The sequence below is a fragment of the Hippichthys cyanospilos genome, chromosome 16, assembly GCF_059441005.1.
Source record: "Hippichthys cyanospilos isolate Australia breed blue-spotted pipefish chromosome 16, RoL_Hcya_1.0, whole genome shotgun sequence".
Taxonomy (NCBI): domain Eukaryota; kingdom Metazoa; phylum Chordata; class Actinopteri; order Syngnathiformes; family Syngnathidae; genus Hippichthys; species Hippichthys cyanospilos.
The window spans coordinates 9,534,023-9,556,752 of record NC_142384.1 but is presented as its reverse complement, the minus strand read 5'-3'; the positions used below and the strand labels follow the sequence as shown (position 1 = coordinate 9,556,752).

The 22,730-nt window shown below is 41.4% G+C and overlaps 1 protein-coding gene and 1 long non-coding RNA gene across 2 annotated transcripts; one reads left to right on the top strand and one right to left on the bottom strand.

Moving 5' to 3' along the window:
- Positions 1 to 74: 74 nt before the first annotated feature.
- On the top strand, positions 75 to 13,895 carry LOC148410471 (uncharacterized). Its single transcript, XR_015868151.1, has 4 exons — positions 75 to 218; positions 1,345 to 1,504; positions 12,553 to 12,637; positions 13,631 to 13,895. It is a non-coding gene; the product is annotated as an uncharacterized LOC148410471 (long non-coding RNA).
- On the bottom strand, positions 2,303 to 22,704 carry s1pr2 (sphingosine-1-phosphate receptor 2). Its single transcript, XM_088436571.1, has 2 exons — positions 22,318 to 22,704; positions 2,303 to 6,083 (listed from the first exon to the last, which is right to left on the bottom strand). The coding sequence occupies exon 2, from the start codon at positions 5,983 to 5,985 to the stop codon at positions 4,870 to 4,872; it is 1,116 nt and encodes a 371-aa protein (XP_088292697.1). The 5' UTR covers positions 5,986 to 6,083; positions 22,318 to 22,704; the 3' UTR covers positions 2,303 to 4,869.
- Positions 22,705 to 22,730: the final 26 nt, after the last annotated feature.

Sequence of the window (22,730 nt, the reverse complement as noted above, 5' to 3'; positions counted from 1 at the left end):
GATACGGTATGATAATTGTTAATTAGAATAAATATAACAGTTATACCCCTTATTTTTATACCGGAAGTTGAGGTCGACAGGGCATGCGGAAATGGACAGGATATTGTTGGGGAGATTTAACAAAATAATACTTGACAGATTTAACTGCCGTTTATGTTTGTTTGAAAACTGGCATCTTGCATGAAACCCATAATTATGTTCATGGGTAAAATTGAGAGGTAAGAATAAGCCTTCGCTTGTCATACTTTTACAGCCATTAAAATAATTACAGTTCTCCCTGGCAACATTGTGCTTCCCTATTTTACATTACGGAGATTTTCGAAAGCCAAGTCATACTTTTTGCGGGGTAGGGCTGGCTGTAATATGTAAACTCTTACTTACTGCATTTTTTGAGGAGTTTGTTCTCACTCAGGGGTGTAAGAGGTGGTGGTGGTGGGGGGGGGGGGGGGGGGGGGGGGGGGGATGGTAACTGGTGATAACTGGGCTCATGCTCACTTTGTCACCTACACGATAATGATTATGAATTATAAGTTCACATTTTATAATTAATCAATTATCGATTAATTGATTGACGTTTTTATCATAAAATATTCATATTTTATATTACAGTATATATAGTATTGGGAAAAACAACAATGGGGCATACAACTCACAAAATATGTTAAAATGCAGTGCGATCCCGATATAAATTAAATAAAGAATCCATATGATATAATTAGCTTTTTCTAATAGTTTTTATGGCATGCTTTTTTATTATTTTTATTGTAGAGTTTGATAAACAAATACATTTATGTATAAACGAATATATATGCATCTACCCATCCATCTTCTACCTCGAAACGAATATATAAATACATTGAAACGTACATAGTTATTACATAGTTATTACATAGTTCTATTCTGTTTTCTGTTTTTTAAACAATTGATACATTTTGTCTGCACGTTTGTGACCTAAATCATTCCTCTAATTTAATGATTTTCTTGTCTTTCATGTTGTTTAAATAAGTGCATACGCCTGACCACCAGGTGGCAATGTGACTTCATGAATTCTGCTCAAAAGGCGGGACCAGTTGACCAATACAGTTGTTTGACCAAAGAAAATCCTGCTACAGACCAGACTATCATTATCTGACAATAGTGTATATATTTGAGTTGAATCAAACAAAATGCGTGTCTAAATAGTGTAGTACTTTTATTTGATCTTAAAAAAAATGATTTTCACTCTAGATATAAGTTGTAAAATATGTTAAAGCTGTCTTTTAAGTACATGAAGTTTTTTCACTCTGTTGCATGGTGTGCTGTCTTTGGTTTGATTGTATGAGGATGCATGACTTCCCCTTACAGGTTTGAGCATCTGATGTCACATCCCGCAAGAAAAAAGGCTGCGGGGCGATCTGGCAGCCGTCCCAGCCGGCGCAGCCTCCTGGGGCTGATTCGGCCAATGTTCCCACCCAGGAATTCTGGACCGCTGACAGGAAACAGGCCCAAGTCTCCAGAGGCCGCTGTAAGTCAACCCTCGCCCGAGTCTCCCCCAGACCCGAAAAAATCTCCGGGGGGCATTTCTCAGACGAGCTTGCTTACAAATAGACATTCTTGGTCAGCGCCACACCCCGAATCTCTCTCGCTTTGCCCTCTGACCGGCTTCCCATCAGTGCTGCAGTTCTATTGAGTAAGACAGGCGTGATTTACAGACAAACAACATTGGCCAAATTTCATATTTTGTTGAACATGCGTGTGTTTTCCCTCAACCTTATTGGAGCGTATTTGAGTTCCTTTTATCCTCAGTCTGAAAATATGGACTTTGTGGCCTTTTGTGACAAACTGATGGCCAGTTTTGAGTGAGCCCCACCTCTCACCGAAACGTAGATCGATTGAAAGCTCGAAATTGTGAATGTGAGCATGAATGGTTGTCCAAGTGCCCTGGCTAGTTTGCCAAATGTAATGAATGAGGTAATTTTCCACTGATCTGAATCAGGGGAAAAAGATTGACTCAATTTTTATGTATTTTTTATTTGCTACAAACGAGCAAAATAATCCAAAACTACACAGACATCATCAAAAAAATAAGAGTAAATAGAGTTCTATACGTTTTAGTTTACGTTTCTAGTAGTTGTCGCAGCAGGCTGACGTGAAGCTAGCCTCATGTAATGGAAAGGAAAGGAAATTAACGTTATATACGCGTATATACAGTAGTATATATCCCCCTCAATACATTGCTGTGGGATCGGATCGGGACTATATTGGCAGATATGCAAAATTGGGTGACTGGCTCTTACGCAGATGCAATAAAAAAGTAAACATCTTCTTTAGTATTTCATTTATTTTGTTAAAAAAAGGAATGCAATAAACAAAAACAATGTACCTACATTAGTGTTTCAGATTGTACCGAATGGACACAGGCAGCGTGCTACAGGACACAAACAAAAAGGCTATTGCACACGAGACACATTTTCATACATAAACACACGCATATAAACTGTACATACATACATACATACTTACATACATGTACATATATTTATAGTCAGGTGACAAAAGTGATACACATGACAATACGCCTCAAAAAAAAAAAAGACATCACTGAAGCTGCCAAAGTGCTTTTCACCATTTCTGCTGGGCTGTGTGAGTGTGAACGAATGTGAAGGGTTTTGTTTGTTTTAATTCTTTGCCATAAAAACAAAACACACAGGAAGAATGGGAGTATAATCCTGAACAACAGGAACCGGACAACATGAATAAACCAACACAACAGGACTTCCTATGATGGCAGGAAGTTGTCGAGAATAAGGATGATGGTTCGGGTGAAACCAGATCTGGTCCCACGTTTCTTTTTTTAGCGGGGGGGCATCGATAGCTCGAGTTGCACACGAGACATATGGAACCGGACAAATGAAACCGGGATGCTCTTTTCTTTTGTTTTAAGACTTCACAGTGAGCCAGAATGAGCGGTAATACTGTCGACCACGGGACCCCTGTCCCGAAAACCCTCTACTTCTTCTACTTTTTCTTCATGCATACATTCAGCCAAGTTCCCCTGAGAGGGACGACGCAAACACAGACGTTGCTAACAACACTGTCAGGACAAATAACAAGTCAAAGCGAATCACTGGAGGAAATGTGCTTTCCCTTAAAGGAAACCGTTAAGATAGATACACAAGATGAGCGTTTAAAAAAAAAAAACGGGGAAAAAAGAAAGGGGGTTAGTGATGGAAGCTGGAATACATCATACACATGTCATGAGCTACAATTCCATGCATTACAAGGAAGCAGATAATGATTACTCAAATGGATTTTAAGTAAGGTTATATCGGGAATATATAGCCCTGCTTTTCATTGTGGAATGGTTACTAAATATGAAGGCCTAATATGTCCTGTTTACACATCCTCTTTTGGGATACGTTGTTTTTTTTTCATATCTTCATTAAGTACAACGCGATGCAGAGAAATAGCAATCACATGGCTCGTGTTACAATCATCAAGATCCTTACGTTTCATTCATTAATTCAGCGGAAATTCGAAATGTAACGCAGGCGAGGATTTTAGGCGTCTGGAGCTCGGCCTACAAGCTACAAAGTGCAACGCCGAAAGCTTTTATTTGAAGACGCCGCAAAAAGTCATAAGTTCAAGTGTGGTATAAAGGACGTCTTTTTTTTGTTTGTTTCTTTGTTTTTGGCTTCCAAGGCTGAATTTACACTGCTGGTCCAAGTGCTCAATCGCATTTCAAGTGACACGTATCCCATATGGCTGTGTTTACAATGACTGAACAATTGCATGCACAAATTGCACACACATAACGCAAAAATCACATCATGGGAGTACACAATGGTTGATAAATAAGACAAATATTAAATGTGAAACAATGTTTGTGGCTTTATTACCCCCTACCCATAACATTTTAAATGGGAGCAAAAAAAAAAGCATCGCTGGAGTGACCTTTGTCTTCTAATATTTTCTATTCAATAATAGAGAATCATGTCAAATGTTGCATATTTAAACCAGATGTTTAGATTTGCAAGTGAGTGTTTCTAATGTGTTTTAATTAGTGCCTTGAGATATGAATTATTTGTCAGAATGAAATTCAATTTTGCTAATTTCAAAAAGGTTAGGTTTGGCCAATTAATCAGTCAGCCTGATAAACCCACTTGGGCTGCATATCATGATTATTTTAATAACCAGCGATGACAAGATTGTAGAATATTTACTGTTGACAAGGTGCAATTGTAAAGATTTGGTTAATCATAAAATATCTAAATCACAGGTGTTGAACTCCTGCATGTTTTTTTTTTTTTAATTTTTAAGAGTCCAGTCATATATATTTATTTTTATTTTTTATTTTTTTGGGCTAGAGGATGGCCACAAATGACTGTTACTAATTGATTAGTTGTCAATCAATTGATGAATTATTGAAAACAACCATTCAGACTGCCATTCATACCAATGAACGGTTCAGAGTTGTTAAGGAACCTAACATAGGTTTTTGGAATGTTGAAGAAGGCTGGAGTACCTGAACAAAACCTTCAAGGGAGAGCATGCAAATTCCACACAGGAAACCCAGATTAGAACCCTCAATTTACTGTGCGGCTATTGTGCGAATATTTCTAAATGCCAATTATGCTAGAAAGCAAAGAAATACATATTTCGATTGTGTCAACGAATGCAGTGTAAATCCAGCCTGATAGAAAAAAGGGAAAGCATACATTAAAATGACTCCGTATGATTTCACCAGAGTACCCGAGAACAGTTTCACATTTCCAAAGCACCCCAACGCGGGCCCCAAGTCGGGTTTCAAAGGTGGCCTAGCACCCTAACGCAGGCTCCGTTTGATTGCGATCTCCCAACGTTGCATGGGCTCTCTCCTTTGGGGTGCCGTCACACGCAAGTGGTGCAGTTCTGCATGATGGGTGTGGTTTGATGTTCGTGTTTGTGCGTGCAGTGCTCCAGAGAACTGGAGCTCTTGAGCGGCACCAGGCATCGCTCGGCGGGCCGCCCACTCTGCAGAACCCCCCAGCAACACAAAACGCGCAGGAACTCCTTGCGCATGTCCTTGCTGCGCAGCGTGTAGATGACGGGGTTGAGCGCCGAATTGAGCGTGGCGAAACCGAAGAAGATGTTGGCTTTGTGGAGGATGGGACAGGACTGAATGGCGCAAGATGAATCCAGGAGGAGGATGGTGAAGGCGGGTAGCCAGCACATGATGAAGACACCCAGCACGATGGTGACGGTTTTCAAGAGGGCATAGGCGGGGGAATTGGTGGCTTCCTGGTGGCTGGAGCGCACGATCAAGTAGATCTTGACGTAGAGGATGACAATGGAGAGCAGGATGAGGCTGAAAATGGTCACCACGAAGAGGATGTACTTCTTGGAGTAGAGCGGCAGCACAGCCGAGCACTGCGGCAGGTTGTCGATGCAGTTCCAGCCCATGATGGGGAGACCGCCCAGCAGGATGGACGTCACCCAGCAGGCTCCGATGAGCAGGAACATGCGGCAGGTCTTGGTGGAGCCGTACACTTTGACCTTGGTGATGGCGATGTAGCGCTCGATGGCGATGGCCAGCAGGCTGAAGACGGATGCGGCCAAGGCGATGAAGGCCGTGCCTTCCCGGATGAACCATTGCACGGGTACCAGATCAAAGGTCCGCGAGCCTGACAGGAAAATATTGGCGATGTAGGCCGAGCCGGCCAGGAGATCGGAGAACGCCAGATTGCCGATGAAGAAGAACATAGCCGAGTGGAACTTCTTGTTGCGGCACACGGCGATCAGAACCAGCAGGTTCTCCAGGATGATGATGGTGCACAGGACCACGATGATGATGCTGGGGTCCGTCAGCAACTTCTTGTCCTCGTAGCGCTTGTCCAGGTCCTCCAGGCTCATGTTCTTGGCGAACACGTAGTAATAGGGGATCAGAGTCCGGTTGTAGTACTGCGAGTATCTGCTCCTCATGACGACGAGCTGGCCCACCGTAGCGGCTTCACGGCAAATATTCATTCACTCACATTGAGGGATTGTGTCGGAAGGAGGGCGGAGGGTCCGGCAGGGAGAACGCCTGTCCCTCGGTCACGTCTCAGGAGATCTACGCGGGTCACCTGCACACATGAAGTAAAGTCAGTCATAAATGGGCTTGCTTGATTTTCAAAATAACACACAGCTATGCGGGGGTAACATCCATAGTCACTTTCAAGCAACTGCCAGACTCTCGCCGTTAAACTGCAATGTTCAAATTTTGAACAGTACACACCCCTTGGGTGTGATGGCCCTGCCATTATTTCAATTATAGGTGGTAAGCATAGCTGCATTAGCAGATTAGCGTTAGCTTCTCATAAGCGGGATATAATTGCTCGGAGAAGCGGTTGACGTGATGGTGCTGTGGGTGCTCGCTATTTACTGTTACAAGTACTCATATGGTAAAACCTGCAGATAAGAGAGCCACGCAACACATCATGTTTTTCAATCATTTCCTCATCAAGGAAAGAATTGGCATCCAGTGAACTCTGCGCGTCTGTTTAGACCCGCTCGACACCCCCACACACAAAGCTTTCTGCTGCTTTTTGCATTTTAGCTATAATCCGGTGGATTGTCAGAGGCCTCAAACGGCACTTTAGGGAAACATATATTTTTCTGCGGGACAGCACGTTCCGGTTTACAGAAGCAGATCTCATCTTCAGGTAGATGATTTGAGTTCAAGATGAGAGAAAAGGGCTGCCAGCTGGACAAAGCGGACAACTCCTCTGGCTTACTGAAGGACACATTCCACTAACGCCCGGCGCAAATGCTCCGCTGTCAACACAAGGCATTGTTGCTAGAACAAAACCATTCGGCTGTTGTGAGATGTCTTTCGACACCAGCCTCCGCAGCTTGGAAGCTAGACACAAATCCAGTTTTGAGTTTTGCAAATACCTGCTGGCGACTGAAATTCACGTCAAATGCCAACAAATTGTCTCCTGACATGAACTGCGATGTTTGCAAGTGTAAAAAGTCAACATTAGCTCTTCCACTTAGTTTAAACTTGTTCATCTTTCTGTATTCTGTTCATTTTGCCACATACAATTTCTAAAACAGATGCAAAACTGCTAACATTTTCAAGCAAAAATACATTGTATGTGCCGGCACTAGTCAAAAGACGGTTCTCTCATTGTAACATTGCATTTGGGGAATACTAATGTAATTAAATTTCACAAATGTATCCTATTGGTCAGTCCCTCATGACTTATGAAATTTGAAGTGCTAAAGATGTCTCTCTATATCACACTGCAATATTACTGGCTAAATGTTTAGGGAGCTGTGGGGTTCCTGAAAATGATTAGTGAAATACACGGGTCCCACATAATGCCACCAATGTTTTCCTTTAAAATATAACTAGAGACAGTCAGGTCTCGAAACTTGGCATCCGGCCAATACCTGGCTTTATTTAAAGAAATCAGGACTCGCCATTGTGGTCGATACTCGGATCGACTGCTCTCGTGGAGCAGTTTTAAAATCGAGAACTAAAACTTACAAATTAGAAAAAATCGAAACTTACCATTACTGTATTTCTATGAAATACCCTAAGTACTATTCTAATGGACTCTTTTGTTTGAGAGATTTTACATTTTAAAAGTCGGTCTGACAACTCAAGAGTTGAGTACTCGTACTGGTATTGATTTGAAAAAAGTGCTATTGAGTATCCCTGAATATCACCCCCCCCCCCCCCCCCCCCCCCAAAAAAAAAAGTCTTCATTTAGCAACTCACAGTTATTTAAAAAAAAACAAAAAAAAACGTACTGTTATTCTCATAAAAAGTGCTTGGTTTTGAATATCAGGGATGTGTAGCGCCAAATTGCTGGGCAAATATACAAAAAAAAAAAAAAAAGCTTTAAGAGGATCGTGAACTTTTTTAACCATTTTCAACAGTTGGAAGTTAATATTTTTTTGAAAATTAAAGCTTCGGCAAACAACCAATCACACCTCAGCTTGCGTAGGTCACATGAGAAAACACAGAAAAGAGTTTGTGTCATTAGTGACAAAATGTGTTTTTAACGCTTTTATTTGTATGTGAAAAATAATTTGGTTGTCACTCATTTTACGCAACCTATTAAATTTTTACTGATAAACGGTTAAATAAAGTATCCCTTTAAATGAAGATACAACTTAAACTTCAAAATAAACATTATTGATTCTGCTGTTAGAGCCATACCACAGCTAACGACAATAATAAACATGCTGTCAAACAAAAATGGGTATTATTTTTGGAAAACCACTTTTTTTCTCCAATATGATCCAGTTCAGATGTACCTTATATTGTAGCCATATTGTTATCATTCTAAGGTTTTAACACCTCCCACCCACTATTCTACAGACACATATGTGATATGTAGATGTATCCTGTGTCGGGTTGACAAACAAGCGTACTGGTGTGAAATTCACGCAGCTGAACTATGAACTAACACAGTGTCAGGTTTTACGATGGCGCAATTAAAAGCAATTAAAATAGCATGACTTTGGCAAAAGCTGAAATCTGTCAACTGCGTTTTACAAAAAATGTCATACTGTCTGGCAACAAAGGGACAATCTAATTAGAGGAGGAGCTGGCGGCCTTAAAACTGTCATAAGTAACACAATCCATGTGCAGCTCTTCTCCGGATGTAATTTAACACTGATGCGTCTCACTACGACTCGATTGTGATAGTCTATGGGGAAGAAGGCATGAGTCGTGGGGGAGCGAAAGCCACACAAGGAGCATGCCTGTGGAACGACATCTGGACACAATGGCAGGAATCGGAATGAGCACACGCGTAAAAAGCGTCACATCCATGAAGCTCCCCGCGAAAGATTTTTTTTTTTCCTCATGACTATACTAATAAAGCTCTAATAGCAACAAACCACAAGCAATTGACACCCTGGCCAAAAACGTTCAATTGCCCACTTTATTACTTAAGATCATAAATATACCACATGCTACGATGCCAAAATTACTTCATAACAATTTCAACTCATCTCACATGACCTTTAAGAATAAATCTTACAGATGTTTTGAGTTTGTGAAAACTCACCGGAAGTGCACTTAACCTCCACTAACAACCCAGGCTAAACAAAGCCTTAAAGCCAACACACGAGGCTTGATTCTCAGTTTAAGCTTCTTAATATCACTTCAACATATTTCCTTGACACCAATTGCTATTTAGACCGTGCTTCAGCACCTTCCTAGGATGTCTCATAAAGACTTCAAAATTGGTGACCTTTTCAACAAATGTGTGGCAGTGGACAGCCCCCCCCAAAAAAGCCACTGATTTGTGAATATGTCAATAGTGAATCGCAAGATTACTGTGCAGTACTACAACCTGACTGATTAATCAGACAGACGATTACATTTATGGATATGAGCTCTCTTAAAATTGTCCGACTTTTGGCAAACACATTACAACACAAGACATATGACATAAAAACATTGCCCCACCCCTTTTTTTTCAAAGTTAAAGAAATACTTAATGACAAAGTGTTGTAAATCAGTCGAATAGGAGTGCTACGATTAATAAACAACTGATTGATTACGAATCAATAATTTTGCGAATCAGTTTTAATTGTTTAAGGATTTAAAATGATCAAAATGTCAGCCTCTCGTTTGGAAAAATCAGATTTCTTTTGTCCTGTGTGAAAAAAGACACATTATCAATCTAAAATAAATAACAATTTGCAAACATCTGCATTTTACAGACTAAATCAACAAGCAAGTAAAAATAAAAAAGTGCTGAATCTTATTAAGAGTTTAAACATTAAAACGTTTAAAAAAAAGTAATTTATGAATGAATCTGAATCTATTATTAAAACGATTATTATTGTCGCCTGTAATTCATATATTTATCATTCTAAGCATTAACAAGGTCAAAATAATTTAATATTCATAATCCATTTTACGGTTACATTTTGAGCACCGTTGACATGAAACAACATCAACGGAAATTCTACCGAGGTGTGCCCGAACGTCAATCATGCGTGAGCAAAGAACAGGTGCTCTACAGCACCTTTCTCGTAAGCTGCAAAAGGAACAATCAAGTCCTTGAGCGCGGCGGCCAGACTCGATGGCCTCGGGCACACATAAGGCCTCCGCTCACTTTGCTTTGAGGCCTGATGATGCATCTGGAGAGCTGGCACCAATGGACTTCCAGCTGCCAGCGCTTTGCAAGTAGTCTAGTCACTCGCCATCAGTCTCTTAGCTCTGTTAATAGAAATAAACAAGAAACCTTGAGACTCGGCTCGTGCGCCAGCTGCGCCAGTCCAATCACACTAGTTCTCATTCTTGCAGCAGGGATGAATTAAGTCAGCCGAGTTAGAGCAGGCCACTGATTTTCGACGTCTTACACAATTTTTTTGAAATGTGTGATCCCACACAAGTTAAAAAAAAAAATGCTGTGTGTGCTCACTGCTTTTATAGTGTGTGGTTTACTCCAAATGACACAACACACCACACGCAATCTGATCTTCACCGACAATCATGAATCTCCTCCCCTACTGCGTAAATCAGACAACAAAATGGTGACAGTGACAATTTGGTGCCTAAAAATCATGTGACCTGCATTAAATCAATGGCAGAGCATTGTGAGTTGAGAGTCCAGTTGTTCCTTTTTTTTTAAAATCCCCAATTAAAAGTTATAGTTGGGAAGAGCAAGCCAAATTATTAAACTCTTGTGTGTGAACAATGTAGTGCAGGGGTCTCAAACCCATGGCTCGGGGGCCATTTGCCACCCTGCAGGATGACGTTTTGTGGCCCTAAAAATTTAATAGGGCGGCCCACACCTTTTTTGCTGTGTTGTTTCCCTGTGTGCACAAGCTTTACTTAATTTCATTTTTAAAGAATTTCAGCAGTAAAAAACATCAATATCTTGTTTATAGTTCATTTATAACGATGTCCCAATCACGTTTTCCTGATCAATACCACTTGCTAAGCATAGCAAAGAAGGAAAAAAGAACATATTCGAATTGTCTCAATTATCTTTGTTTTGTTTGTTTGTTTTTTTAGTACTTGAAAAAATATGCCAAAAAATACCGTCATATGGCTGTAAACTTTCTATATCATGCTGAAAGCTGATGCTCCCCCCCCCCCCCCCCCCATTTCTAATCATGTCAATCAGATAGGGAAAACACTATTTTTTGGTTGACTAAATAATTTTTTCAAGTACTTTAGAAAATATGCCAAAAAGATACCTTTCATATGGCTGTAAATTCTAACTGCTTCAAAACATGTAAAAATAACTCATCGTACTTTGCAATCGGGAATTCAAACCCTTTCTCTTTTTCTGTAATCGTCGGCAGGTCAGTACATGACTGATCCCGCATGTGTTTTGGAGACGGCTCGCAGGTCCTCCTGTCACCATGCTGCCGTCTGTCATTACGAGATGAGGAAACCCGATGCGCCGGTTTCTCCGCAACCCTTTTGTTTCCCTATGTGGCCCCGCCCATTTGGTTTACACTTCCTGTTATTGGACACCAAAACCTAGCGGTCAGCCCATCTGCCTCACAGGTTTGAGTTCAAATCTCGGCTCAGACTTTCCCGTGAGGACTTTGCACCTCCTGCTTGTGGGAACTTTCATAAGCAGGGGCGGAGCTACACGTTGGCCAGGGGAGTCCATGGCCACCTTTTGTCACTCTTTGGTCCCCCCATTTTGGCCACACCTACACCTAGGGGAAAATTTGGATATGTGTTTTTTCTGCCATTGTTACATGCTTGCAGTATTCTTAGATCCCTCGCTACCTGCCACTTATTGATATCAACAGCATATTTTATTTAAATAGTAAAATATATTATTTTATATTATAACACCTTAACCGCATGCCATCACTGGCCAACCCTTCACTGAGCTGATACTCTGGTCACCCCATCGAAAAATTTCTGGCCACGCCCCTGTCCGTAATAAATGCATATTGGATTGATATCTGCCTTGCGATTGACTGGCAACCAGACAAACACCCTATTGAGGATAAGGGCTATTGAAAATGGGCAGCTGATTGGATAGTTGTCATTCAATCCTTGGTCAAAACTGAAGTGAAAGAAGCTGACTAACGCATGCAAGATCTGCCTGGCATTGTCACATATTTTGACTGCAAACTTTTTGTTTTGTTGACACATGTCACCCAGTGGCTTTGCAGGTGGGACGTGCTGAGAGCTCACACAAAGACAAAATAACGCGACACGCCGTCTGGATTTGGGGGAAAAAAAAAAAAAAAGCAGACGAAAAGCGTCACGGCTGCAAACCAGCAGGCGGGCGTGTTAGGACAAGCGACCGACGTAAAAACAAACCAAAGCACAGTCACCTGGCACTCATTACTGCTGCACGCCACCTAAACTTTCTATATCATGCTGAAAGCTGATGCTTTCCTAACAGTCCAAACTCTCCGGTGACAGCTGCATAATAGCCACACATGCTTTTTTTTTTTTTTTAACCCCCCAACTACCTTTTCAAACACCTGATAAGCTCCAATTAGCACCACACCACCTGCTACCTGCTTCAAACTGCCTCACTTTCTCTTCTTAAACTAAGAGCACACCTACCTCTCCTAACCTTGCTTTGTTTTACATTTCAGGAAAACCTTGATTGCGCTACAGTTTCAACTGTTTGGTGGCTGTGCAGACGTTTGTGGTTTGGAACGAACATCCTGCTGTGACAAAGTATGGCAAAGTCTTTCCACACACACACATACAAAGAAATGTCTTTGCAGCTGTCATAACTGTGTTAAAAAAAAAAAAAAAAGAAACTGAAAAAAAAAATCTTTATGGTACCCCTGGTTAAGATGTGTGTGTGTGTATATATATATATATATATATATATATATATATATATATATATATATATATATATATATATATATATATATATATATATAATATAAATATATAATATAAATATATAATATAAATGCCCCAGGCCTGACCCAGAATCAAACTACCATGACCATATCAGTCCCTAGACATCAACCACATTAAAACGGTGTGAAGTGAGCAAAAGTGGAGTAAACCCAGCTCGCTGGATGATTTTGTGATTGTGAAAAGAGGAATGTTTGTAAATCCCTCTATCTGTATTTTCCCATCTTGCGAAACATTTTGGGGATTAGGTGTTTTTTGTTTTGATTTGATGTAAAAACAAAAGTGTTTCTCAATATTGAGTTTTCTCAACTGAATACATTCTCTTGAATTTATGAGAGGATTTAGTGCTGAAAAAGAGGAAAAAAAAAGTTGTCAGGAATTTCATCTTTATATTTTTCTTAGAGGTGCCACTGTAAAGAGGGAATAATGACTTTATTCTTATTTCACTTTAAATTATATATGTTACACGAATTCTTCAAAGATTAAGTTATGGCTACTGCTAAAAAATATATTGTATCTTTAGAATCAATTATTGTACTGATTTCATGGATTAATCAAATAAGTTATTATTGATGTCTGTTTGCAGTTATCTCTGTGAGATAATGTACATGATTTTCACAAGACATCATATGGATTTTATATTTTAATCTACTGCATGGAAATGAATAGAGCAGGACGAACTAATTGCTTTTCAACACTGCGACCACTTCAGCTCTAATTGGACTGGAATGATGTTGCTTGGCACACACATGAACAAATCCTAAATCCGAAAAATCCTTTTGCGCGCGAACTAAACAGGAAATGCTGAAATGGCCTGCTGGCACACGGCCGAAGTCGAAGTCTCCACCCTGAGGCTTCATGCTTGTGGTTGATTTTTTTCCACATCTGAGCCACACCACACTATTGATCCACGGTCAATACGCAGCCTGTAAAAGCAGGATGATGAGAATCAGCGCTGCATATCCTTTCAATGACCCCGGTGGTTCAGACAGATCAAGCGCCCGCATTCTACTGCTGGTTTAGTCTACTACCTGTAAACGACATCAAAATAAATAGTAGTGACAGCCCGCGAATATGTGTTGCGCCTTATCTCTCCTCCTCCACACATGCTGCTGATAATGTTGCAAATAATGAGAATCAATGTAAGCATCCTCTATGCTGAAATCTACCCCAAAAACTCAGCGCAATCTCCCAGGTTCTGTTACAGGAACCTTTGTGTTCTATTTGAGTCAAATGCTCCAAAAGTTGGGGGAAAAATCATTTCAATCAGCATTTTAACACTTTCACCATGACAAGTGTTTATTCTAACACCTTTAATCAAAATGTGATAAGGGACACACTTCTAAGCTCTGCAATGCCTTCACAGCATTTCATCATGTAAGTGGCAGTAATGTGTATTTATTTAACTGCAAAGGGGAAACATTTTCACAACAGTCACAAAAAAAAAAGCCTGACAATATTTGTCTCTTTAGGGGCTGCAACGAATTAATATTTTTACAATCAATAAATCTGGTTGTTTTTTTTCTATTTTTTACTATTATATTTTTTTAATTATTCAACTCTGTTGCTTATTAAATAACAGATTTTCTCAAATGATATTTTTTGTTACTTGTTTACTAGTTTGGTTCATAACATGTTAGAAAATGGGCTATAATATATATATATATATATATATATATATATATATATATATATATATATATATATATATATATATATATAATGTGTGTGTGTGTGTGAAAAATGGCTTATTCTATAAACAATGGGTCAAAAATAACATACATTTGGGTGAATGTCCCAAAGACCTAATGTTTGTGTTAATTTTACCAAGTTGTTTTATATAAAACATCCCAATTTTTAGGTTGTTGTGTCCAAAAAGGACTCATTTCGGTGTGTTATTTTGTGCAAGACAACCTACAAAGTTGAGTCAAGTTGACCCACATATTGGGTCAGTCCTTTTCTGACCCATAATTGGGTTATTTTCATCCCAACTTTTTTTCGAGTGCAAGTCGGTATTATAGAAGACCGAAGAACCTGAAAATATTTTCCTTTGAGAAGCTGAATTTCTGAGGATTAGGACAATTTCAGTTTCTGGATGATAATTTGATCATCAAAAATAATTATTGAGTAGTTTGATTATTGATTCGTTGTTTAATAATTTCTTCATTGTTGCTCCTTTAGTATTGATATCACCTTTAAAATCAGCCCCTCAATTTCTCCTAAAGTTTTAATGTCTATTTAGCATCTTCACTCTCAATACCATTACCAAGTGTTTTTTCCAACACCACAATCAAAGTGTGTTAAGGGGTGTGTTTGGGGTGGGGGTGGGGGTGGGGGGTTCAACTTCTGCAGTCGAAAAGCGTGGGTTGATCACGTAACACTATGACACTGCCAGGATCTGATTTTGAAATTACAGCGATTCACACAGACATCACAGTGACAAATGACAAGCGGCGTCTCAAAGAGGAAGTTTAAACGAGGAAGAGGAGCGGCCCGCAATAGCTTTTCTTCTTAGACTAAGAGAAATTCAAAATAAACTTTGTGCAACTTCAGAGCAGAAATTTGACTTAAAACTCAGAGATTTCCAGAAAAAGGTGCTGGCAAAAATTTTAAAAGACATGAAAAAATCTGACCTATGATGCACTTTTGATATGCATGCAGGGTTCATGTGCAAGTTTTCATTACCTTTAATACGTAGTACGGTATCTAAATAAATACTTATTATTAAAAAAAAAAAAAAACGCTCTTAGAGTGGCAGTCAAAACTGAGCAGCAAAACTTGCTCAGCAGATAGGATGAAAGCAGTAGCTATATCATTTGCTTGAGTATCTTTACGTCACCAAAGCATTCGATGACAGCAGACAGAACAAAACACTTCCTCTTTTACTGACAGAAAAAGCACTTCCCTTTCGGCCTTTTTTGTTACATTTCTTTGTCTTAAACACCAAAACCTCCCTTGGTCTTTGTTTCACGCAAGCCCCAAAAAACACGCTTCATTAAAACCGCCCATAAGCGTCTGGATATTCGTGGCGTGCCGGTGGGGGGGTGAAAATGGGTGCCCTCAATTCATAGTGGGGGTCTCGTCTTTTAATTAGGGATTACCCTTTTCGCTTGTCAAAGAGTCTGACAGTTTGGGCACAGTCTCTTCCGAAAGGTCCGCCGTGCATGTCAGTGCGGTTTCGTCAGTCTGGTGACTGAGGTGGACTTGCCTTTCTCACTTATGTCCAGCTTAGGAAGTTTGCCATGCTTTGTTTATGACAGATGTTCTTACTGTGTGCGGGCTAGGAGTGGGGGCATAGAGACAAAGAGTTGCATAAACAGGGGCATCACAGAGCCTCGGGAGCTACTGTATAACCCACATGACTGGACCAGACACCCCACACCCAAAATCCCTAATGTAGCCTACTTATAATAGTTGATAGGGGAGGGAGGGATGGCTAGCTAGGTTGAGGTTTCTCCAAAGGTGGCACCTCACAGACAATTAATGTTTTCACTGTCTATCCTCATATCATCCTTATTTACCTTACATGCAAATTCCTCATAGCAAATTTATTTACGAAAAATAAACAATTGATAGTTTCTATTCATTACCTATTCTGTTTTTAGTCAAGGTCATTTTTGGGCAGGGCGCGCTGGCGCAAAACCTGACACATGGACATCTCAAAATTTTGGCCCGGCCCCCCCATATTTGATTATTTTTAACCGAAACATGATTTTGAATTTGAATTTATCGTTTTTTAAATTTATTGCAATTTTTTTGCAAAATGGGTCTCAAATGACAGCTAACACTGTCAATATTAGGACTCAGGTGAGGAATTCAACGCTTTTTCACACTAGTAAATAATACATTAGGTGGAGAAAATTAAGATGCTTTTGTCATGCAAATATGTGGGATATATTCCCCCCTAGTGGTAGTACTTGATTTGACTTGTAATTTTAAAAAAAGTGCTTGACTTTTTAAACGTTAATATCGCCGTGGATCAGCTTAATTAATCGTGGCAGCCAATATTGTGATCGCAATTGAAACTCACTTGATTTCGCAGCCCTAGTGTGGATATCTTCCACATCAAAATCATGCATGCGTCCGTTAGGAACCTTGGTGCCATTGCCAAAATCAGAAAAGAGCCAATAATGCAATCTCTACGAGCTGAATGCATGCATGTGCATGTGTATGCATGCATACGTGTAGAGAAAAAGGAAGTCAGGTCTAGCTGTCCTCAGGAAACCACAAAAAATAAATGAATAAATTCAGCTGACACCTTCCTTGTTCATATCTTTACAATGAGCTCAAACTAATGAATAGCTTGGAACCCTCTTTTTCAGATTCTTTTGTCCCTTCTGCTCCTATTCTTTTCTGAACTGCAGACCTTGAACTCCACCCCTTCTCATGTTCACATGTGATCTTTTGGTCAAGGATCAGAGGAGGCGGCGAGACGCATTCGTGGAAGGTTTGCATGCCGTGTCTGCAACCTTCACGCTTGATCCACAGCATGAACTCTACAGACGTGGGGGGAGAAAGAGGAGGAGTCATGTGTTGACAACAACATGAAATGGAACATGATAGCACCAAGCCAGGCTTCTACTGCCGCTGCCTAGCACCCGCTGATAAGATGCTGGACTGATGGAGGAGCGTCCATCCATCCTCACACTCCAGAAAAAGGACAAAAGCGCCAAGACTCCCCAAGCAAACACAAATCCATTAAAACTGGGAACACTGTTATGGAGGGGGAGAAAAAACAACACGGTTGCCTAGGAAGAGAACATGGCTGTGCTCTTTACACAATGAAACAACCTCTCAATGTCTTGGATATCTCTATGATGTCAGCTCTTTTCTTCTGGAAAACTACAATCTACGATTAGTCACCGGTGCATGAGCGCATGGAGAGATTTTTATGACAACACCGTAAATCACGCCGTCGCCTGCCAAAAGGACAGTTTGGGTTCTTTGCCGATTTGAAAACACTGGATGGTCTGAAGACACACCTCTTGATCAATCATGGCTTGGCTAGAATCGCCAACCCTGAAGTCATCATCTTAGTAGACATTTTGGACCGTTGTACGAAACAACTTTATGGGAAAAGTTTGGGAAAGCCCATTAACAGCTATAATACGGGGAAATGAAAGCCAAAAATACATTCTCGTGGGGGTTGAGTATGGAAGAACCCCGTTGCAGCTCATTCCAACACATTTAGGAAGACCCAACTTTGAGTGCTTACACTACCGCCTGATATGTTTCTGAACAATATCCTCCAGATACATTCTGAAATCCATTAACTTATTCATTGCCTACTCAGTAAAAATGGATCTCTGACGCCTATAGCCGTCGATGGCACTGAATGAGTAAAACAAAAAGTCTTGATCAAGTGTAATGTCCCGATTGATTTGTCTGCATACTATATTACTGAATTAAGCTGCTACTTTGATCTGGATGAAGCACACTGTCATATTAAAGCTTCCATTTTTCCACCTGGCAGATTGTTTCAGCACCGCAGTCTGGTCTCAATCGTGACCCGGCTTGCGCTGAGCTGGGGGTTAAATCCTTTACGTTTAAAAGCCTGGAAAGCAGAGGCATACTTAATAGCCATTTCTAAACAAAGGAGGCTATAGTCCTTAACTAAAACGGGTCGTACGTTAGAAGGGCATCGTAATATTTGAGCTCAGAGCTCCAATCAGCCGGGCAATTCAAAACATAAGAAAAGGATGTCCAGCTTACTGGTGGATTGGAGGTAACCCCGTTGAGTTTTGCAGCTGCACAAACAAAGCTGATTGGATAACAAAGACTCCCAAGTGGGAAGAAGAAAGAAGAGTGGTTCTTTTCAAAGCATCCTCGTGTGTACCTGCTCTCGCACTTTTCCCGTCATATAGAAGCCAGAATGCTGAAGACAAGACACGACCGCACCGGCGAAGCCGTTGCCATCCGCTTCATAAATCACTCACTGTAACCTCAAGTGAAGGCTGCAAAGCGCTGTCAATGTCCAAAATCGCAGCATGGACCAAAAACCTGACATCCCAAATGCTGCGAACAGTCTAAAGCTGGTCATACACTGTATAATTATAAACGTCAAACTGCCAACGCAGATTGAGTTCTCAAACTGTTGCTGTAAAACCCAAGTCCAGAGTGTCAGCTGCACGTAGGACTGTTTCAACCAATCATGAACCCCAAGAAAGTCGTATCTGGAAAAGGTGTAATAAAATATCAAGGAACATTAGAATCATGTCAGACTGCTTGCGGACTGCAGTTATTCTTGTGTACCATAAAGCAAAACATAAAATCTGCGCATGTAAGGAGACGGTGGTCACGTCATACAGAGGATACGAGCCAATAAAAACGGTGGTTTTCCCCGTCTACACACAAACGCTGACAACAGTTTTTGGAAAGTCTTCACGCTGGTTTTAACTGACCTAAAAATGAGGATGAAAGGCTATAACGTTTTTAAAAATACTCGCCTCCATGCGGACTGGGCGTCAAATGTCTGGCCTCACATGTTTTGGGGTTTACTTTGAGATAGAACGTGACAGGAGCCATATCAACGCTTGAACTAGTGTCAGGATATCCTGGCATGCCGCTACAAGAATCTGTGCCTGGTCACGGTGTCTTAAAGTACGGGGTGAAGGGGGGAGCGGGGGATCTTATAGTTTGTTCAAGTCCCTCAAGTGGAAAAGGAATGCAACAAGAGTTAATGGATTTTTCATTGACTGAGACACCTCCATCCTCTAGAGTGTCTCGATAATATCCAGAGCTAGCGGGATGATGAGTGGATCTATCTATAAAAGGCGCTAAAACAATAAACGAGGCGCCATATATTTCCCAGATGGGCGACACTCCTTTCTCTTAGCTGTGAATCAGAAGGCAACATGCTGCCGATGTTGTGTTGTGACTTGTGAGAGTTTTTTTTTTTTTTTTTTTATCCTGCTGATTTGCCACACCCTAAATAAAAAAAGAGTTTTTCAGGCTGCGAGTGGGGGCAAACCGGTCAGAACTGTCAGAACTCAAACTTGAAAAGTCTCTAAACTGCTGCATTGTCTCATGTGATCTGTCACTCTTCTTCTTTTCTGCCTTCACATACTGAGCGGTGGTTTCACTTAACCAAGCAGATGCCTCTGGCAGTACACTCCTTAGATCTTACGGCGTCGTTAGTCCTCCGATCGCGCTGCATAAAGTGGTGTGTGCCGACAACAAAAGAGGAGTCACCCTCCCAAAGGAAAAGCCGCCTCACTGCGTCCTGTTAACGGACCGCTCCCAGGCCTCGGCTGAAACCCGAGCGTCCTTGAGGGGGGGATCGACACCACCCGCCAGCTCCACGTCCCCGCATCGCCCTCCCACCCACCCAATGACCGGTTCCAGTAGGAAAAAAAAAAGTCCCTCGCAAATCCAGTTCCCACCATTCAATTGTCATTTATTTATCCGTTTATTTGTCTGACAAATCTACGTAACACCGATTCTCACGCTAATCCCTATCTCCGGTTACGCACCAAATGCAAAAAACACTCTGCAACACAAATAAGCAGGCCTGCAGCTCCCTTATTGATGACTTCTGCCATGTGCTCTCAGACAGAAGGAAAACATTGTACAATATGCCCTAAATTACTGATTTTATACCCCTCACATTTGACATTTGCAGAGTGGGGAGTAGCGGTGCCTTTAAGCCTTGGGTGAAGAGACAAAACTGAGGACAAAAACGTTACCTCCTGTTTTTTTTTTTTGTTTTTTTTTATCATGCCTATGCCATTTAGACTCAATTCAAGGTATGACATTTAGAATCTCATACCCAGGGTACCAGAGATAGTATGTTTGATTATACACTGGTTTGTCATTTGGGTACTGCGCCGTAGATCATCCAGAAATGACAGGATGCATAACCTTGGGTTCAACAAGGAACATATTGGAACAAGTATGAATTTAGGATTCCTTGAAATACACTGAGATATATTTCACAACTTCAAAACATATTGGACTACTCTGTTCGTAATACTACTACTTTTAATTGTGTAGGAGTTTTCTGCACCCTTTTGACTCTTCATTTTGGAGGCTGATACTTTTTTCACTATGATGCTCATTCAAGCTTTTGAATCATTTACCTTCTACATTTTGGCCCCAAAACTACATACATCATTTGGAGGACCTTATATGGATGGAGATTCACTTTCAAGGAGCCAGTGGGGAACACGCCTGTCTCATTACACTTATAACTTTCTTAAAGTTCCAAATGGGGAAGATTCACGGACATATTTCCTAGGAGCAGACATTCTTTGGTTTCGGTCCTAAGTCTGACAACCCACATCTGTTCAATAACATTGTGAGATCAAGCACAGGAAAGACAAAGAAGACCAGTCTGTGAAGAAACCCAAACAGGCCCTGGTGAGGAAGCCAAGTGTTTGTTCTGGTTCAATGAGCCGTGCAATCGCACAAAACCAAAATGCGGACGGACAGTTGGCGCGTCGACTCTTTTCGATCGCTGGGATTGCCCAAGATGGGGTACGCAAACCAAACTGAGCAACTCTGGCGTGAAGCTGCCATCAAGGAACCTGTCGACAGAGCCTTCGACACTTGATAAGCCCCAACGCGATGCTGCCGAGCGTGTTTCCTCCTCACCCGCTTGCGGCGTGATCTTATCACTGGTGCATTTTAATGTCTTGTTCAAGCTGCGTGCTTTTCTTTTTTTTTTGGGGGGGGGGGGGGGGGGGGGTGCTTCGGATCATAACATTGCCACACTTGCTGCAGTTCTCCCTACCACAGCAGAACGAATGATGGATCAGCGCTTTTATCTGAGCAATAAACATTATTTCCTCCGCCTTATCATCTTATCTCCCAGTGATTTGGCGCTTCACACCAAAGCACTGCCGACACCTCCAGGAATGCTTTGGGATCCACAACCTGCGCCGATTTAGCTCTTTTTTTTCCTTTTTTTTTTAAAGTGGGAGACACTTTTTAAGAAAGTAGTGACAGTCTTTGTGTGTTGTTTCAACAACAGGAGTGTGTTAAGTCTGCCATTGTCTGAGCTGCGAGGTGCCTTTTTCTGTGGAGGACATCTCTGACCCAAGAGATTTAGCCGGAACACCGGGTAGGGGGTGGAGGGGTGCTGGTGATAATGGAGGCTTTTGTCTTATTAATACATCCTTTCAACACAATGCCTTCTTTAGAGTGACGGATGAACAAGCCTCAACAACATCGGAGGGGTCATATGGGGGGGTGCACAGCAGGCTGCGCAACGGCTTTAAGGATACCCCCCTCTTTACAAAACCTTTATGCGTGCATGCACAAGACAGCAAATGATGAATTGAGCTCACTGTACACCCATATGCCATCTATTTAATGTTTAACGACACCACGTTAGCCATTACACGCTCGCTCACATACATACAATGACGCGCGTTTGCAGTGGTTGCCACATCTGCGCTTCGACTTTCACTTGAGCGCCTAACAAAAAAAAAACTCTTTGTTAGCAGCTTATGCCGACTGTCACTATTTATTCTCATAAAACTTACCCCATGGGAGAGAACAGATGACTTTGGTCTCCGGTCGCGCTCACATGTAGTCACCAACTTGCAGAACTCGCATGCACGCACACGCGCTCACAAAAATCAACAAGCAAAAGTTCAACGCTCGTGTTCCAATCCAGCGGATGACAATTACGACTGTTTTGGTGCCAAGACGCGCCGTCTGATCCGGGCTGCTTGGCGATCCATAGCGGACCAAAAGTTACGCGGACTCCGGTGCAAGTCCAACCTGCTGTCGGGTAGCGATGGAGGATCCCCCAGCACCTTCCCCCCCAAAAAGTGTCCCGCAGCGGTCTCGCTTTCTCGGATCCAGCAGCACGTCGGCTCGTTCCTGCTGCTGTTGCTACTACTGACTGAACGCACACGCTCTCACAATCTCACACTGACACATGCACACGCTC

Bases quoted from the DNA above. Each gene is read 5' to 3' on its own strand.
- s1pr2 (XM_088436571.1), bottom strand. From the start codon at position 5,985: ATGAATATTTGCCGTGAAGCCGCTACGGTGGGCCAGCTCGTCGTCATG.